General features: G+C 43.8%; 1 protein-coding gene across 4 annotated transcripts in view; it reads right to left on the reverse strand.

Moving 5' to 3' along the window:
- Nucleotides 1–18,383, reverse strand: part of LOC147615987 (uncharacterized) — a 131,754-nt gene that overhangs the window by 72,896 nt on the left and 40,475 nt on the right. For 3 of the 4 annotated variants that reach the window (XM_086778619.1, XM_086778620.1, XM_086778617.1), the window contains exons 5-8: nucleotides 7,007–7,084; nucleotides 6,668–6,758; nucleotides 6,507–6,591; nucleotides 6,327–6,426 (exon numbers count right to left, since the gene is read on the reverse strand). In XM_086778619.1, coding sequence (XP_086634745.1) covers nucleotides 6,327–6,426; nucleotides 6,507–6,591; nucleotides 6,668–6,758; nucleotides 7,007–7,084 — 354 coding nt within the window. The remainder of the gene's footprint in view (nucleotides 1–6,326; nucleotides 6,427–6,506; nucleotides 6,592–6,667; nucleotides 6,759–7,006; nucleotides 7,085–18,383) is intronic. The other variant, XM_086778618.1, reaches the window with a different exon arrangement.

Below are 18,383 nucleotides of genomic sequence, written 5' to 3' on the forward strand. Positions count from 1 at the left end.
TGCTAATCCTACAAGAGTTGCATGTAGAATGGATGCAAACAAAGATGCTATCTAAAGAGCAATTGAAGTTGCATCCAGGACAGATGTTAACAGGATTAGGCTCAAATGAAAGAAGTATACCATTCAGGATGGATATCTTCTCTAAAAGAGTAACACCCTCTTTTACGCACAACTCTCTACTAGTGTTCGTTCACATGCAAACTATTTTGGCTTTTTAGGATCATGACATCAGGTGCCCCAACGTCGTGATAGTTCCAACGTTGGAAATCATGAATACAGAAGATTTATGTTCTTCTGAAGGAGAATTTTTGTGGCTAAGGATGAATGAGGACGTCCAAGATTATGTATCAAAGTGCCATAAATTTCAACGTAATTAAAAATATTATTCAATACATTACGAAACGAGTACGGAAAGCACCAATAAGATAAGGTGCGTTAAGTATGCCACTTTTTTTCTAGTTACGTATGTAAATATAAAATATGGCATATTGAAAACAATTGTAGACACATTGCATGCACACTACTTGGGAAAGCATATAGGATGCATGGAAGCGGCATAGGGACCACCTAACAAACATGAACTTCAAAATTTATATAGAATCTTGGTGTATGAAATGTCTCATATGGTACATGTGCAGTAAGCAAAGTATACTGCGGATCACAAGGTTGAGTATGACTATCGAATGCAACTATGAAAGTATCGAAGGTTGAACGTCTAAAAGTAGGCGGTCTACTACATCCATTGGGAGAGTATTTCTAAGGATTTTATAGTAGGACTATCGAGAACAAAAAGGGAACCCAATTTTATGTGGGTGGTAGTTGATGGATTGACAAAGATGGTCATTTTTTTCGAACCAAAAAGAATGTTAAAACTTCCAAGTTAGCTTGACTATTCGTGGAGGGTATATTCAAGCTTTATGGCCTATTAATTGTTAATGGCCGGGATAATAAGTTTGACTGTCACTTTTAGAGGGTTCTCTTTGAGAGGTTTGCTACAAGGTTACATATGAGCACAACAACCCAACATCCTCCACAAATAGATGGTCAACAGAGAGGATAAATCATATCATTGAGGATATGCTTCAAGCATACGTAAATAAGAAGCAAACTAATTATATGTCAGTTTTGGAATTTGCTTATAGCACTGCCAAAAATTCAAGTGCAGCTGATGGTATATGGATTTCAATGAGAGATCGAGTAGCACTCAGGTTAGAGAAGGAAAAGGTACAGCTCAAGACTTTCTTACGGATATGAAAAAATGGTTGTTTGCTTAAGACATCATAAAGAGAGCTCAAAGTAGAGCAAAAACTTTTATAAATTCTCGATAAAGAAGGGTAGAATATACTACAGAAGATAAATTCTTTCAAAATACTAACCTTGAAGAGGTTAGAAGGTGTGCTACGCGATCTCTTAGATATTGTAGTCCATTTCCAATACTTAGAAAACTAGGAGAAGTTACTTACAAATTGAAGCTAATCCATCTAAGTTGATGCATTAGCGCCTAGAGTATGGATGGTGGAGTTTTGTCGCCTTTCTCTAGAGTGTTTTTTCCATGAGCTAACGCAGGATGCGCAGCGGCGTGCAATATTTCGTCATGGACATTTGGACAAACACAAAGTGTTGGATCAGCCAAGAGTTGCTCATTCGCATGTTTCTTTGTAGGTCTTTGTCTTCAAAGAGCTAGAAAGAAATATGAGCCTTCGCACTGGACGCAAAAGTGGTCTCACAATGTTCAGGATCTTGGGTACCTTGGATGAGCTTTGTTTGGATATTTTCCTTTTATGAAAGGGCACCTGATGTGGATACCATGCAGCTGATGACAGTTGATGCAAGTGGGGGAGAGTGCTGGCCTGTAGGAGTCATAGGCAGTAGGCACGAGAGCAAGCGCAGGTAGCGAACGCGGGAGACTAGCCAGGACATGTGGCAATCGGCCAGTACACAACTGTCAACTGGTTACCAACATAAATGATGCATATATATACCTGCGTGGGGTTTCATCATTTCCAATCTGCATTCCCTACAGGGTGTCTCTCTACAGTACAGGCTAGTCAAGACGATCTTAGGCACTGTGGGCTGAGAACTGACATCTTCATTCTCAGTTGTCTTTTGTGCTTGAAGTACAGCTGTAACACTTCTTTCTTGTACATAGTAGTATTACAGATCAGTAGTTTAGGACTCTTGTATGCATTGTATGTGTGATTCCGCCGCACTCTTTTCTATATCTGAAAATCCTAGCACAGAGGCAGTCATTCATGAGACTCATAAAAGTCGCCAGGGAATTGGTCAACCCGAAAGGCATGACCACACTTCGTGCGAAAGGCAGTCTTATGCTCATCACCTTCACGAATACGGATTTGATGATATCCGAACTTTAGATCTATCTTGGCATGAAGCAACTGATCAAATAATTCAACATATGATAACCTTTTTGGTAACTTTCAGCTAAGGATGGGCACCCAACAAAATTCTCAGCTCCACAAGGCCAAGAACTCATCCTTTTAGACAAAATGTCTGGGCAACGTACAACCGCATATGGATCATAGTCTGTCCCAATTGAGCACTCTCATCACCACCATACGATCACCCATGCTGGCCAACACAACGGTGATGACACGGAAGCGGTATAGCTATATATGCCTTTATAGGGTGTCACACTTCCACACACTGATACAACACACCCAGAACACCAAACCCAAGAGTATGTACAAAACTTTATTTCAATTCAAGTCTTCGTCTTTACAGAGTTGTACATCCATTACATCCTCAGAATCATCATCATCTAACACCCATTCATAATCAGCCCACTCCCCCTCAGCGATATAAACTATGACTGACCAGTACCCTGCATCACTCTCAGAATAAACGACCTCAAACATAGAACCATCTTCAAAGTACAGTTCTTCAATATCCGGACCAAACTCCAAGACAAGATACATATCAGAGGTGGGCTATCCTCAAAGCTTTTCTTCAAATTTACAAAACTGTATTTTTAGGACAGCAATCTATTACAACACAAACAGCAATCTATTACACCCAAAAAACTCTTACAAACACTGAGAACAACTACTTAGATGTCTACTGGAAAAATCCTTCACATTCTTCGTCAGACATTGTCTCAAAGACAAGTACTCCAGCTGAGAGAATGTGAGCAGGAAACATTTGTAAGTTCATCCGTTGCTCATCTCTGATATGCAAAATCACAGAGCAAATATGACTATGTACTTCTGAAAACACTACTATTGGATTGATTTCATCTCCAAGGTCTATGGAATTAACCCGTGGTCCCAACTCCAAGATCAAATACATTCCTCAGATGTAGATCATTTTCAGCATTAAAGCCTCCAAGAAAACTCAGTAAACACTGTGTCTCCTTTGCTACAATTGGGCCAGGCAATTCAGCCTTGAAACAGTCCACTTTATTTGCATGTAACTGCATACAAACTCCACAAAACTCTTCCAGTTCAGCTCCTTCTGCTGCTGTTTTGCTGTAGCTACCATTTCAGATCAGAATCAGCCTTTTCCCCTCCTGTTCTGGACCTAAAACACCGCAAAAACACCTTCCCAGGGCCGTAGCACTTCCAAATCCCCAAAACAGTCCTGAATTTTGCTGTTTTCAACAAGTATATTCACTGAAAACTCTCCCACAGGTCTCCCAAATCAGAAATACAGCATCAACCTTCGAATACTGACAAAAGACAGTCCTTAGGCTCAATTCCAGCCCTTGAACCTTCCCAAAACAGTTCGCCCAGCTTTAGCCTCTTTCTCTGGCTCCAAAACACAGTAAAACAGGCCGCTCCTCCTCCAAGCCTCTCTTGGCAACAGATACAGCACAGAAAAACAGCACACTTACTTTTTTTCCTTGTTCCCGAAAACCTCCAGCCTGGCCCCAAAGCTGGTCGCCCTACTTCTCCTGGCCTCTTGCCTCTGGAATCTTCGAAAATCACCTGTTCCTCGCGATGGAAATGCAGTTCCTGGCTCTCTCTTGCTTCCCGCGGCCTCCTCTCAGCAAATTCAGCAACTCTTGCTCACAATCTGCTCTCCGGGCATCCATAGCAAGCTCCACAGCCGGTCTCCTCTGCATCCACAGCTTCACAGCTCCTCTGACAGCTCCTCCAAGCTCTCCATCTCCACACAAAACTGCCAATGAGCTCTCGCAGGCTTTAGAACCGGGCGCCTACTCCAGGAGGCTTCTTGAGCCTTTCCGTGCTGACACTTGGAATCCTACATCTCCTCCAGGTGTGTGGAACTGACACACACAGGCCTGCATGCCTGCCACCTACTCCAAATCAAGCTCCTACTGACACACAAGTGTCTAGTCACAGGGTACCTTAATTCCTCTTCAAAAACCTTGGAAATTGTGCCAAAACCTTTTCATTTTCTCTCTTTACTTTCTCTCTCCTGTACATTGAATTTTATCTCAACCAAAACTCAAAACTGTCTCAAACTGATTACATATTCCTGAAGCTCTTAGTATTCTGCACAGTATATGCATATCATCGGTCTCTGTTTTTGTCCACACAACGGAAAAAGATTTTGCCAATGAAGTTGTCAATGAAATCTTCTTTCTTCTCCTTATCTTCCACGAGTCTTGGGTTTGATATTGACTAAAGTAGATACACCAATATTAGGTTACACAAAGTCACCTTTCTTCTCCTTATCTTCCACGAGTCCTGGGTTTGACTGAAGAAGATACACCAATAGTAGGTTAAATGAATCCACCCAACCTATAACAATGGAATATATATACCAGCTCTCTCATCAATGAATGCTAACCCATCCATTAAACAAGTTTTGGAGAAGAAATTAAACGACACGTTCTTCCACCATAACTTGCATTTTCATGAAGATTCTTGCAAAAGTTAGACTTGGACAATCCATGATAAAATAAATGCAAGATACCATAATTATTCTCACCTTGTAGCCAAGGTAAAGAACCCAATAATTCTTTAAAAAAAAGGCAAGAATCCACTAAGTGTCCAAGGAGTGGATTTCAACATGTAACTTCACTTGGTATAGACAATGTGAAAAAGTAGTTCAATCAATGAAGGCACACTTGATTAATAAAAGTATATGAAGTGAAATATATATTCATGCTCTGGTAATCACAAAAATCTCATCCAAACAACTGATTTGAACTATGCCTATTGACTACTCAACAATTGCTTCTCTATAAACTAAATTTCTGCATAAAATGCATCTTCTTGTAAAGTTGATTTCTCTCACTTCCAAGCTTGAACCAGGCTCAAAATTTAAGAGCACGTAGATCTCAATGTCCTTTACCACTTTGTAAAAGAAATCATAGTCAAATTCGGCACCTTTTGAGAGCAACAAACCCTTCTTTGGCCACCTTTTTTGATATGTCCAAGCTTACAATCACTTGAGATAGAAACATTTGAGCTGGAATTAAGAAGAAGCTTGGAAATGACATGCCTAAGGTCCCCCTAGAGCAATTTTGCAGGATCTATCAAGATTAGAAGAACCAAGACTTTTCTACCTGCTTGATGGGAACTACACTAATCTACACACTAGAAGGAAGAAAGAAATGGCACAACTTAAACCTATGCACTAACCTAAGCTTTGATACCATAATAGATTTTATGGTGGGTTAGGTGTGAAAGCTTTTGAATCAAATTAGAAACCATCTAAATAAACTCACATCACTAGAATGAAACAAACTAAAAGATATGGCAAGATAAACTTTCAATACATCTTATCATAAGCATAGGCATGTCACCATTCAAAGCCCCCGTTGAATTTCTCTGACCCCACCTTAAAGGTTAAGGATTCTAGGAAGATGCTTGAAGAAATGGAAGAGCAAACCAGAGCCATCCACAAGGACATTAAGCATTAGGGGAAATTTGGGGTCTCTAAAGGGCCCTCTAGTATAAGAATATTCTTTGAAAAAATGGACATGGATTTTTTTTAAATAAATCAACTCCAAATTTGTTAGAGTTGGCATATTTAGAATCTATTCTTGAAGAGCTTTCCATTGATATATAGCATGGGCTCTACCATGGGAAAAGAGTGATACCCAAAAGGTGGTTTTGAAACCCCCAAAAATAATTGTAATGGACGCTTTTGGGGGTAAAACCACTTTTTGGGTATTACTGGAAAATCTGCAAGGAGGTACAAGGATGGGGTAAATGGAAAAGGGAGGGCAGGGTTGGCTGAGGAGGGGAGGAAAAGGAAAGATAGGAGGAAGTCTTCCTTGATCCATGCTATGTCAAATGCTTTTTCATTTTCCCCTGAAAACTTCTTTTCTGTTGAAAATACCGCATCATAAGTGCTTGAACAAGTCACAAGGGCTTTCAGGCACAAGAACTTACCCTAGAGAGCAAGCACCATTGTCTCCACAGCAATGTAACACTGGTATTCCTTGCAAGTTTGTGTAGCCCAGTTCTTCTGCAGCTACTCTACTCACCTCACCTGTCATTTATACTTCAAAAGATGCAAATATGGATGTACAACATCTAGGTACAACATCAAAATTTTTCTTTACAAAGTACCGCATGGAACATCCGATGGCAAGATAGGTGGAAGTTTATGAAGCCAGTGATCCAACTTCAGGTTTCCTAGAAGAGACTCTGCATACTGAAGAGAAGTTGAACAATTACTTCCACTCTTGTTTAAGATGAGAAAACAGGATCTCACAAGAAAAACTTCTGACCTGGAAAGTAGTATCTGTAAGACCAGTTGTTGACGCTGTAGTGGCATCCGAAACAAGTACGTGACTCAGCCTCCATGTTATATAGTCATGCCTACGAATTAAAGAGACAAAAAAGACACAATATGTTTGGGGGGGGGGGGGGGGGTGATGTACAGTCAACTATAAGACTAACATAAATTTAGATTATGCAATGACAATGTTATAATGACACATCCCATTAAAAAAAGGCTGGCACGAGAATATACACTACAGTAAATCATACACAGTATGTATCATGCAAGGAAGTTGGGATGGGATAGGATTTCATGCAATGATGTTGGGATGGGATTTCATGGTCACCCGCCAATTAATACACTTTGGCATTGGTGAAATGCCTCAGGATCATGCTTGTCCAGCCATCGCAGCTTTGCCAGCAAACTGCAAACCAAGATTTTCTCAAAAAATGAGTCCATGCATACCAATGACCTTAATGTGCAGAGTTTTTTGAAATTTAGAAAGCCTGACTAGGAGTCTTAAATACTCAAATCAACACCTTTTCTATAGACTGAGATGCAGTCACATTTTGAGATGGAAATGCATTTTTACTATGGCTACCATGGATGCTTTCTATGAGATCTAAGTACGTGTTTAGGACTTCCCAAGTCACAAACTACCGAGACCCAAGATGGGTGGGCCGTTCTATCTTATAGAGAAAAGATTTCGAGACCAGAGCTGAGATGAACACGCACCCAAGACGGACAAAGATAATGGAAGTGCCAAGGGCAAGGACAAGGAGAAGCTCATAAGGGAGGCAAGGATACCCTGCAGGTGGGGACATTCACATGGCAATGATGGCATCCTACACGAGGGACCCCATTGAGACATCACAAAATTTGGAAGCTTCATGGACAAGACTGCATGTTCACTACGTGATCACAATTTAAAGTGCAGGTTTTGTCACCACGCCACGAGTGTTCTTCACCACCACAAGGATGCACCATTAGGCCAACACTAGACTATATTGTTTTCATTGTCTACGATTGTATCCACGACATCACTAGAATAAGTCAGACCCATTCTCTCTATAGCAGTTATAATTGACTAGTGTGACCATTTCACTGTTTATCTAGATGCAACTGTATCACGTATCAAATTTGTACCAGTCCTTAGGTTCTAGTCATGAAAGGCTGACCTGCAACACGTTAAGATATGATCAAGAAAAGCCCAAAAAGTGTGCGCACGCGCGCGCGCGCGTGTGTGTGTGTGTGTGTGTGTGTGGTGCATGGCATGAGGGTGATATGGATGCTTCTTGCATAGAGCTCTTCTGTTTATGTTTCTGACATTTGGGTTCCTCTCCTTCATGGAGATCTCCCATCTTTGTAAATTTGTGAACATATAAATATACTGCACTAGACATTACCAAAAAAAAAAAAGTGTGTGGTGCATGGCAATCCACTTACAAAGCTCGATTGGATCGATGGTATCAGCTTGATCCGTTTCATTATGATACTCTCACGACCAAATTGTGGGTGGATTATACATTTACATATTCAGATCATGTACCCTTATGGCTCAGAGTTCATCTACACGACATGCCCGATGACAGATTGCCACTTCGAAGGTTGCTTATCATCAATAATAGTTACTTGGAGCATGATGCATTCAAAGCACTGATACATGAGGCCTGTCAGCCACTCTTTCCTCAATCTTTCATTGACTTGGATTATGCATGGACAGCTTTTATTGCTCGCATGCAATCAGTCATCCGTGATTATGGTAAACAGTATCTGAAAGGTTGGAGACAGACTGTTGCTTATGCTAAGCAAACATGCCAATCGTTAATAGAGCTTAGTCATCTTCGCTCCCTAACTTTGGCTGAAGCCAATTCTTTATGTCAAGCTCGTCACTGTATTCAGGTAAATGATCATCGAAAGCTTGTCAAATGGGAGATACGGGCACGACAACACGCGCTTTTGGACAAAGGCTGCTCTTCCAAAGAATTTTTCAAGAGTTTACATTCCAGAAAACAAGCTGCATCTATATGTCGCACTTTAATTTCAGATGACACGTGGACCTCCACCCGAGCACGATTGGCTGCGACTTGTGTTGCCCATTTCTCCTCTCAATTTGGTGAGGATGATTCTCACGCCATGGAAGTGTATGATGCACGTCATCAACTATTACAGCATGTATCCCCCATCCTTTCTGCTACTCAGGCGCAACAACTAGAAACAAAATTCTCTGAACAAGAACTGTCTGATGCAATCAGGTCTTGTGGCTGATGGAAAGCTCCAGGATGGGATGGCCTTACAGTTGAATTTTTTCTTGCATATTGGGACACCCTCAAATTACCTTTGCTGCGTATGGTAAACATTGCCTGGGAGACAAGGCAAATGCCAGCTTCCTGGAAAAAAGGATTAGTGAAGCTGTTGCCTAAAAAACACTTATGTCAGTCTTTGGCAGATTGGAGACCAATTACCCTTATGCCGGTGATATACAAGATTATCAGTAAAATGGTTGTCGATCGCATTAAGGGTTACTTGAATGATGGACTCCATTCTGCACAGTATGGATTTATTCCTAGCAGGCACATTACAGATAACATTGCAAATGCTTATATTGGCATTGAATATGCCAAATACACGCAGCAGGATGTCTTATTATTGCAAGTGGATATTGCTAAGGCTTTTGATACTATTAAATGGGGGTTCATTCAAGAAACCATGCGTGCTCTGGGATTTGGAGAAAAAATGCAGAATATCATTTACTGGCTTTATGCTGATAGCCAGGCGGCTTGTATGTTGTCAGGAGATCTCTCAGAATCATGGACTTTGCATCGTTCAGTTAGGCAGGGATGCCCTTTAAGTGCTCTTTTGTATGCTATAGCGACGTATCCCATGCTTCTTTATATGGATCATTTGGTTGATACTGGCAGTCTTCATGGATTGGACATTCAGAATAGACGTCAGTTGGTTGCTCAGGCATATGCTGACGATTCTTTTTTTCTTCCTCGCAATACACATCAGGATCTCTCTACTTTGATGCAGGCTCTTTCTTTGTTTGCACTTGCGGCTGGCCTACAAATCAATTTTCAGAAATCTAAATTGCTCAGGCATATGCTGACGATTCTTTTTTTCTTCCTCGCAATACACATCAGGATCTCTCTACTTTGATGCAGGCTCTTTCTTTGTTTGCACTTGCGGCTGGCCTACAAATCAATTTTCAGAAATCTAAATTGCTGCCTCTGCATTCAAAACAGTGGCATAATTTGCTATGGCCAGGGGAAATAGTTCACTCCACTCATTTGATTCGGCATTTGGGATATCCTTTGGGATGGACAGTCACTCGCCATCAACAAACAGATTGGGTCTTGACAAAGCTCAAGAAAAAGTTGGAATACTGGAAACTTGCAACATGGCCATTGCATGTTCGTTTACGGATTCTCCAATCCATCTTGGTTGCCTATATTCAGTTCTACCTTCCTCTCATCAGGTTTTCTCAGGGGGAGCTGAAATTATTTATGTCCACCATCTTGGAGATATTCTGGAGATCGAAGCAGGGGAAAAAGAGTGTACGTTTGCTTTCGGCAAATCGTTTGTGTACCCCTAAAATGCATGGAGGCTTGAATATCCTTAATTTACAGGTGCATATTCTTGCTCACAGAGGTAAACTGATGCTTCAATTTCCCTACTCATTGGGATTTTATTCTTGGTTACATTACTGGCAAAATTAAGGGCTGTCCTCTCAACCTGGCTTACTTGCTGATTGGAAGCTTGTCCTTTCAAATTTAAAATGGAATGGTCGTGGCTCCTTACAAGGTTGGTGTGTGGTGAGCCGCCTGCCTGCGACCTGCTCGACTGCTTGCTTGCAACCTGCTCGACACTGCTTGCATGCGACCTGCTCGATTCTGCTCACCTGCGATCTCCTCGACTGCTCGCCTGCGCGCCTGCGCCTGAGACCTGTACATATTGCGAGTTGCTTCCTTCGACCTGCACATCTTCTTCTTCAGACCTGCGACTTCTGTTCTGCACGTCTACTTCTTGCAACCCTTCATTTTTTCCTTTCCTTTCTCTTCTCTGTACATCCCCTTCTGAGTACATCCCCTTCTGAGTGTGTGTGTGTGTGTGTGTGTGTGTGAGAGAAAGAGAGAGAGAGAGAGGGAGGGTCTGTGTAGCCAGCCTGTGTACAGCTGTGTGTGTGTGTGTGTGTGTGTGTGTGTGTGTGTTTGTTGGTCAGGGTTTTCTTCATGGAGCCTGTGAAGACTTTTCAAAGAGGAGTCCTTAAGCGTCGCCAAGTTTTGGTTGATGATGCGCCTGCTCGCTGCGTGAATCCGGAATTACAGCCTTTTGCTAACAGCTTGCAAGAAGGGTTTTCTGAAATTCAGCAAGCTTGGGATGAGCCAGAGCCGGCTTTTCATGTTTCTATCCCGGGACAGGTCTTGTATGCTCCAGTAATGAGTTTGACACAGAAAGCGGTTGTGCTGTTCTTTCAAGGCCGCATGCCTGATGTGGGGGATGTTGCACAGTGTATTAAGTCTTTGCTTAAAGGATGCTTTGTTGTAGGCTGTTACAAAGCTGCTCCCGGTTTTTATGAGGTTATTTTTACTGAGCCATAGTATAAGCAAATGCTTTTGGAGAAATCTCCCTTGTTTTATGGTCGCCAGTTGGTGCATGTTTTTCTTGGATGCCAACCAAGGATTATCAAAATCTTATCAGGCACAAATGCTCGGTTTGGGTGAAGGTGTTGGACTTGCCTTTGTATTGCAGACCTCCATCACCATTCTTAGCCGAAGCACTGGGGAAAGTTGTGTCCCCACCCCGTTCGAATGGCAATGTCACTCGTTTTTGTGTGCTGTGGGACACATATAAACGCACTCCTCCCCATGTGGCATTTCACATTGATATGCCTCGTATGCCCTCTCAGGAGGTATTTTTTAAACCCAAATGGGGAAATTTTGCAAGCTCCTGTGTTTCAAGGAGCTGATTCATTGCATCCATTATCGGGTACTCATGTTTCTGCTGATGCCCCTATTTCTAACCTTCTAGAGCTTGCTAATGTTGATGAGCAGTCAGTCATGGCCCAACCTAGTGCAACCATGCAGGTTGAGAGTTGAATGGTGGGACTTTCTTGCAGTTTGTACATCTGTATATACCGCTCAAATGCATTACGTACAATGTTCAGGGCCTCTGCCATGTAAATAAATGGAGGCTAGTGTGGGACTACATAAATACCAGTAAGCTGCATATAGTGTGTTTGCAGGAGCACAATCAACACTCCTTGGCGGGCTGTGAAGGATATTTTGCTGGGTTTCGGATTTTCTATGCTGGTTCTTCTGCTTTCTCAGGTGTTGCTATGCATGTACATCCTGAGTTGTAGCCACATGTTGCGTACAATGATCCGCAGGGCCATTTCCTTGTCGTTCAATGTATGCTTAATGGGGAGATTTATGAGTTTGCCTCAGTTTATGCCTCGCGAACTTCTGCTACGCGAGCTGAAATGTGGCACTGTTTGACAGCCTACCCTTGGATGGGACATGCTTTTCTTTGCGGGGATTTTAATAATGCACCTAATCTAGGGGACAATAGTACCCATCGGTCTCATATGGTCTTAAGGGAGCATCACGCTTGGGGTCGTATGCTTGATTCCTTGCACGCTTGTGAGTTATGGCTGCATCTTATGCCGGGTCGCACTGGCTATACTTTCCATCACAATGCTCTCACTAGCTATTGGGCTCGATTGGACCGATGGTACATGTTGAATGCAGTGCAGTCTGATGCTTTTACCTGCGCAATGAGCTTGGATTTCTCGATGCGCTTCTCGGATCATTTTTCGGTCTGTATGACATTGCATTTTGGTCTCCCACCGTAGGATGTGCCACTACCTTGCAAGAGGATCTTGTTGGTTAATAATAGTTATCTCAAGCATCAGTGCTTCCAGTTCATGGTACATGGACTCATTGATCGCCTTGTTTTGCATGTTTCTGTTGATGCTGACTGGGCATGGGATCGTTTTTCCATGGGCATGCAGATATTATCTGAGACTATGGCAAATGCTACATGGGAGGCTTACGAACTCGGGTGGCCAACTACAGCACCTTACAGATCTTAGTCAACAACATGCTCTTTCTGTTGCTGAGCAATCTCGCCTTCAATCTGCACATCATTGCTTGGCTGACAATGATAAATGTAAACTCCACAAATGGCAAGTCCGTTATCGTCATAAAGCACTACAGGATAAGGGTTGCTCCTCGAAGGTTTTTTTCAAAAGCCTCCACACTTCTCGACGTATGCATTCCCTTCATAGGGTGCAACGGCATGATGGGACTTGGACTAACAATAAGCAGCAGCTTGATGGTGTTGTCCAACAGTATTTTTCTGATTTGTTTGCTCCTCCTAGACCCTCCACATCAGATGAAATTGTAGCACGTGATGTGTTCTTACGCCGAGTGCATCCTATTCTCTCTGCGGATGAGGCAAATTTGTTAGAGATGCCATTTACTGATGAGGAATTGACAGCTACCTTGGCCCGATTGGGTCGCTTCAAATCCCCAGGATGATTGAGTTCTTTGCTAAGTTTTGGGATGATTTGAGCCCTGTTTTACTGCACATGATTAATGATGCCTGGCTTTCATGGAAAAAGGGTTTGCTGCGTTTGCTCCCTAAAAAACCATTGTGTGAACATCTATCGGATTGGCATCTGAGTACTCTGATGCCGGTGGTTTATAAGTTGGTTTCTAAGATGCTGGTTCTCCAGTTGTCCCACATTTTAGATGCCGATTTGCACCGTGCGCGGTATGGTTTTGTACCTCGCAAGCAAATTCTTGATAATATTGCTAATACTTGCATTGGGATAGAGTATGCCAAATACACTGGTCAGGATGTTCTTATCATGCAGGTAGACATTGAGAAAGCTTTTGATACCATTCGATGGGATTTCATTGTAGCTGTTCTCGCCCAGTTGGGCTGCGGTTGTCACATGCAACATGTGGTGCATTGGATGGCTCTGGTTGCTGCCTGTTGGCTAATGCTCTGTCTTCCTCTTGGACATTGGACCGCTCCATCCGGCAAGGCTGTCCTCTCAGTGCCTTACTATATGCTATCGCCACTCATCCGTTACTGCTGTACATGGATGCTTTGGTTCCGGAGCAGCGCTTGCATGGCATTGCTATTCCTGGGGGGATGCCTTTTGTTAGCCAGGCTTATGGTGATGACTCCTTTTTCTTCTTGCGCAATTCTCAGTCAGATCTTCAGCAGCTTACAGATCTTAGTCAGCAACATCAAAAAGTCAACTTTGCAAAATCAAAAATCCTGCCTTTGCATGAGCATGACTGGCATCGTTTCTTGTGGCCGAGCCTCTTGCTCCCTCCTAATCATGTGGTGTGGCATTTGGGGTACCCGTTGGTTGGCACATTTCCTTGGCACAAGAGAGACAGTGGGTGCTTCAAAAGCTTTACCATAAGCTAGACTACTGGAAACTTTCCACTTGGCCACTTCATGTTCGCCTTCGGATTGTCCAGGCCATCATTATGGCTTATGTGCAATTTCATCTGCCGCTCATTCCTTGGTCCTCTTAGGACATTCAGCAGTTTATGTCCAGAGTGATAGAATGTCTTTGGCATACCAAAACTGACCGTAAGGCAATGCGTCTTCTCAAGTGCAGTTATGTTTGCACACCAAAGATGCATGGGGGCTTGAACATCCTCAACATACATGTTCATGTGCTTGCTCGCAAGGCCATGCTCCTGCCTACTTTCTTGGAACAGTGTCAGCCCTAGACACTCATGCTTTCTCACTTATTTGCCTCTCTCAGGACAGCAGCATTTGAACACTGGACACCAACTATCCCAGATGTTATTTTTGGGCATTTTCAAGGCCGCATACGTGGCTGTTCTTTTTCTACCCGTTTGATTTCCGATTGGCACTAACTTTTGGCACACTTATCTTGGTCTGGCCACCCTCTGGATTCCGGCAACTCGCTTTGTCAGCACAGTCTACACTGGAGTCGGGTCTTTGATTCCCCTTTGGCACTTTTTCAGCCTCGTAAGGCTTATTTTCTGCATCGCTTGGCATTTCTCTGGTGGATGATGTAGTGGATGACAATGGTTGCACACTCTCTTTTCCATAGGCCCGGACACGGTTTCATCTGGGGATGCATCACTGGCCTATATGGCATGCTATCGTTGAATTGCTACAGCCTTTCCAACCGATGCCTCACCTGTTTTCTCCTCTTCCACTACTTGATTGGAAGTTTGATCGGGAGCTACCAGGTTATTCCACTTTCTCTTTTGCCGATCTATCTGCCAAAAAGCCTAGCGTCTTCTTCTTCCGCAACCATGGATTCGAGAGCATGGCAATCATTTATGGGATTTGGATAGGCCACTTGGGTGGTGGAAAACATATCTTCATCGTATATGGAAAAGTAAGCTTCCCCTCAAGCAGCGGGTCTTTCTATGGCGATGTCTAGCGGGGGCCCTTCCAGTGGGTGTCCTTCTAGCTGCCCAGCATATTGTCTCCTCAGTTTGCCCTACTTGTTCGCATCAGCACGAGACGGTTCTGCATCTTCTCTAGGCTTGTCCTACCGCTCGAGATTTCCTGGCTCGTTTGACAACTCTTCTCCATGCCCGGTTTCCCAGCCTTCCCTTTGGCAGGCACTTTTCGCTTTTTGGTAGATATTATGCTCTCTTTTTTTCATGGTGCCGTTATTGGGCCTTATGGAGTTTATATCATGTCCGCAACACTCTGTTGTTTGGGCACTCTCCAGTGGATGTCTTCGCCTTTTTCAAATTTTTCTTGCTAGTCTCTCCAAGAAGCCCACTTTCTTGGAGACCTTTCCACGGCCCAGTTGAAAGTGTTTTATCACTATTTCTAGTTTTCCGGCACGGAGGGTGAAGATGTGGTCAAGGGTAGAGTAGCTCCTCTGAAAGCCAACCTGTCCTGAGGCTCTGCATCCCTGGCTCTCTGCAAATGAACTGCTGACTTCCCGTCTTGGCGTTGAAATCCCTAAGCAGGAGGACTTCCCCCAGCTGTGAGAACTCCATAATATCCCCATATAATGGTAAGTACGGTGACTGGCCACGCTGTGCAGCGTAAGGGGAGTGGCGTGGTGCAAAATAACACACAGCAATGTGAATGACTCTCTCACTGCTAAGTTGTAGCCACACCCAAAGATACCGTGCATCCTCGTCCTTCCGGACAATGTTGAGAATTTGTCGAAGATGGGATCTAAAAAGGACAGCTACCCCTCCAGAGCCACATACTACTCCTGATGAAAGGGTCTCGCCTTGGAAAGCTAACTCCCACTCATACCTGGCTATGTATGGTAAGCCCCTCTCAGGGCTCTGATGAGTCTCGGTATAAAAAATGACATCCCTGCCTGTGAGAATCTCACTCAAGCCTCCTGGATTCAATCACAACATGCCATTGTAGTTCCATACTGCCAACCTGAGAGAGAGAAAATGAAATGAAATGAAATGATACATTAACGTGTCTAAGAGGCCATAGTGGCCTATGAGACCAAAACTGAGCGTACATCTGAAGTTGGTGTCTCATCAAAGAGAACAACTAAATGAGAGAGAGAGAGTTATATTAAATGTCTTCAAAAGACCAAGTGGGTCTATGAGACCAAAAGTGATACAACAGTGTCCAAGTAATCTCATCATGGTACAAAAGAAAACAAAGACTAGAGCTATGAGCTGAGAATGTCAAATCCGAGCCATATGATACAAAAAGGGACCATCACCTTACAACCTATGGAGCTAACCCCTCGGTAGGGGGAGGGGGGCGTCAAGGATATCAAGCATGGGGTTAGCCTGTAGAAGGCTCTAAAGATCCACCGAGCGTGGGAAAGTGGCTCTGTGCCTCTCCAAGATCTCCTCAAGTTGGGGCTGATGTTTGTGTTGCTGGGTCGGGCACTCAAGAATGTGTGGCTCAATGAGGCTGTGGGTATGTCATCCATAGCTGGTGGGACATCATCTCGTGGTCGAAAGAACAGAGTGATAGTCGCCTTGGGCCGGGGTGGGTGTCTCCCATGGGGTTTGGAGTCCCTAATCAGTGAGCCTATGTGGCAGTGAGGCTCTAGTAGGAAGAGACCCAGGCACTGCTGATTTGGGTAATCCATGATCCTAGATAAGGGTCCAAACCCCTCCTGAAGAGACAGTGGAATCCCCCTCGAATCTCATAATATATGATGCATCTGCATATGAAGTGCTCCTCTGACTCGACCTCCTGCTGGCACATGGAGCATATCCTCTCCTCACGAGGTATCCGCATGGCTCTCCCTGTCTCTATCCTCAAGCAGTGCAATGACACCTGCAACTAAACCATCCTCTGTAAGCCTCATGAAAGTATCCATGTAGTACTGCCGTTTGTGTGAGAGTGGTTCATGTGTTGTGGTCCAAGTGTATCCTGTATGTATAGTGCCAATAAATCATATCTGATCACCCGGTTCTTGTCATCCTAAGAGAGCCTGATAAATGGGGAGTCCGGGTCATACTGGAGTGGGGGGAGGCGATCCATCCCGAGTCCCTGCCTCGTGAACCAGGTGCATACTCAGTTGTACCATGACTCGTGCCCATCTGTTGCTAGCTGCTGGGAGGACTGTAGGGCAAGCCTCGTGCCCATCTGTTGCTAGCTGCTGGGAGGACTGTAGGGCAAGCCTCAGGAGTCTCCAAGGGACCATAGCACTAATCCTGTGAATGTATGACTGTCTGGAAGAGTGCCTCTACTACCATGGGTGCTGCAGCAAACGCTGCTAGGATAATATCATGTGGGACTGATGGTTTGCTACGTATCATACGAGAGAGCATCATGACATGAGGTCTCTCTATCCTCGGCCATTTGGCCGCTGTATGATCAGGTGCCTAGAAGGGTGCTCCATACATCAATGCCGGAGTGACCAAGGTGTCAAATAGCCACATCTTGGTCCTCGGCTCCTGGAAGTGGGCCTGGAAGCACTGTCTCTCCATGAGAGCAAGAAAAGCATAAACTCGTATCAATCTAGCCTCTGGAGCATGGCTCATCGAGAAGACCGGTCCTATAAAAGTGACTCCCAAGTATGCATATGAGTATGCAATCTCCACGGGGCTGCCCATGTAGGTGAAACTCAGTCGGGATGTGAAAAAAGGGGATGTGTTGAAGACCATAACCTTGGTTTTCCCAAGGTTTTTTGTGAGATCCCGCTGTACACAAAAGTCTTGTAACGTGTCAAGATGCCTCTAGAGAGCCTCTGGAGGTCTGCAATAAGCACAATGTCATCAGCATAAAGTAGTACGGAAACAAGGATGCCTACTAGTGATACGCCTCCTCCCCCTCCTCAATCAATGAAGGCCGAAATCTCGTCGATGTAGAGGCCAAAGAGAGTGGGGGACAGTGGGCATCCTTGCTTCACTCCAATGGTACTAGAGATCTCCTCTGATAATCCTCTTGGGCATCTCACCCGCCCTATGACTTACTCATATAATGCCATGATCCCCCAAATCATGTCTGATGGTACCCCCAAATCCTGGAGTCTCTGCAGTAGTCTGGCCCAAGGCACTATATCAAATGCTTTGCGGAAATCAAGTTTAATGGCCAAGGATTTCATACTTGGCAAATTAAAGTAAAAGGACACTAAATGAGAAAAAATATATGGGGTCTTGTGAAACCATATTGAGTGAGGAAGAGGGGGTTACTACTCGAGCTACCCCAGTAGCATTACAAGCCAAAGATGAACAAGCCCAAAGACCAATCACTCATCCAAA

The sequence above is a fragment of the Cibotium barometz genome, chromosome 39 (genome assembly GCF_041138505.1).
Source record: "Cibotium barometz isolate CiBa-2024 chromosome 39, ASM4113850v1, whole genome shotgun sequence".
In the NCBI taxonomy this organism is placed as follows: Eukaryota; Viridiplantae; Streptophyta; class Polypodiopsida; order Cyatheales; family Cibotiaceae; genus Cibotium; species Cibotium barometz.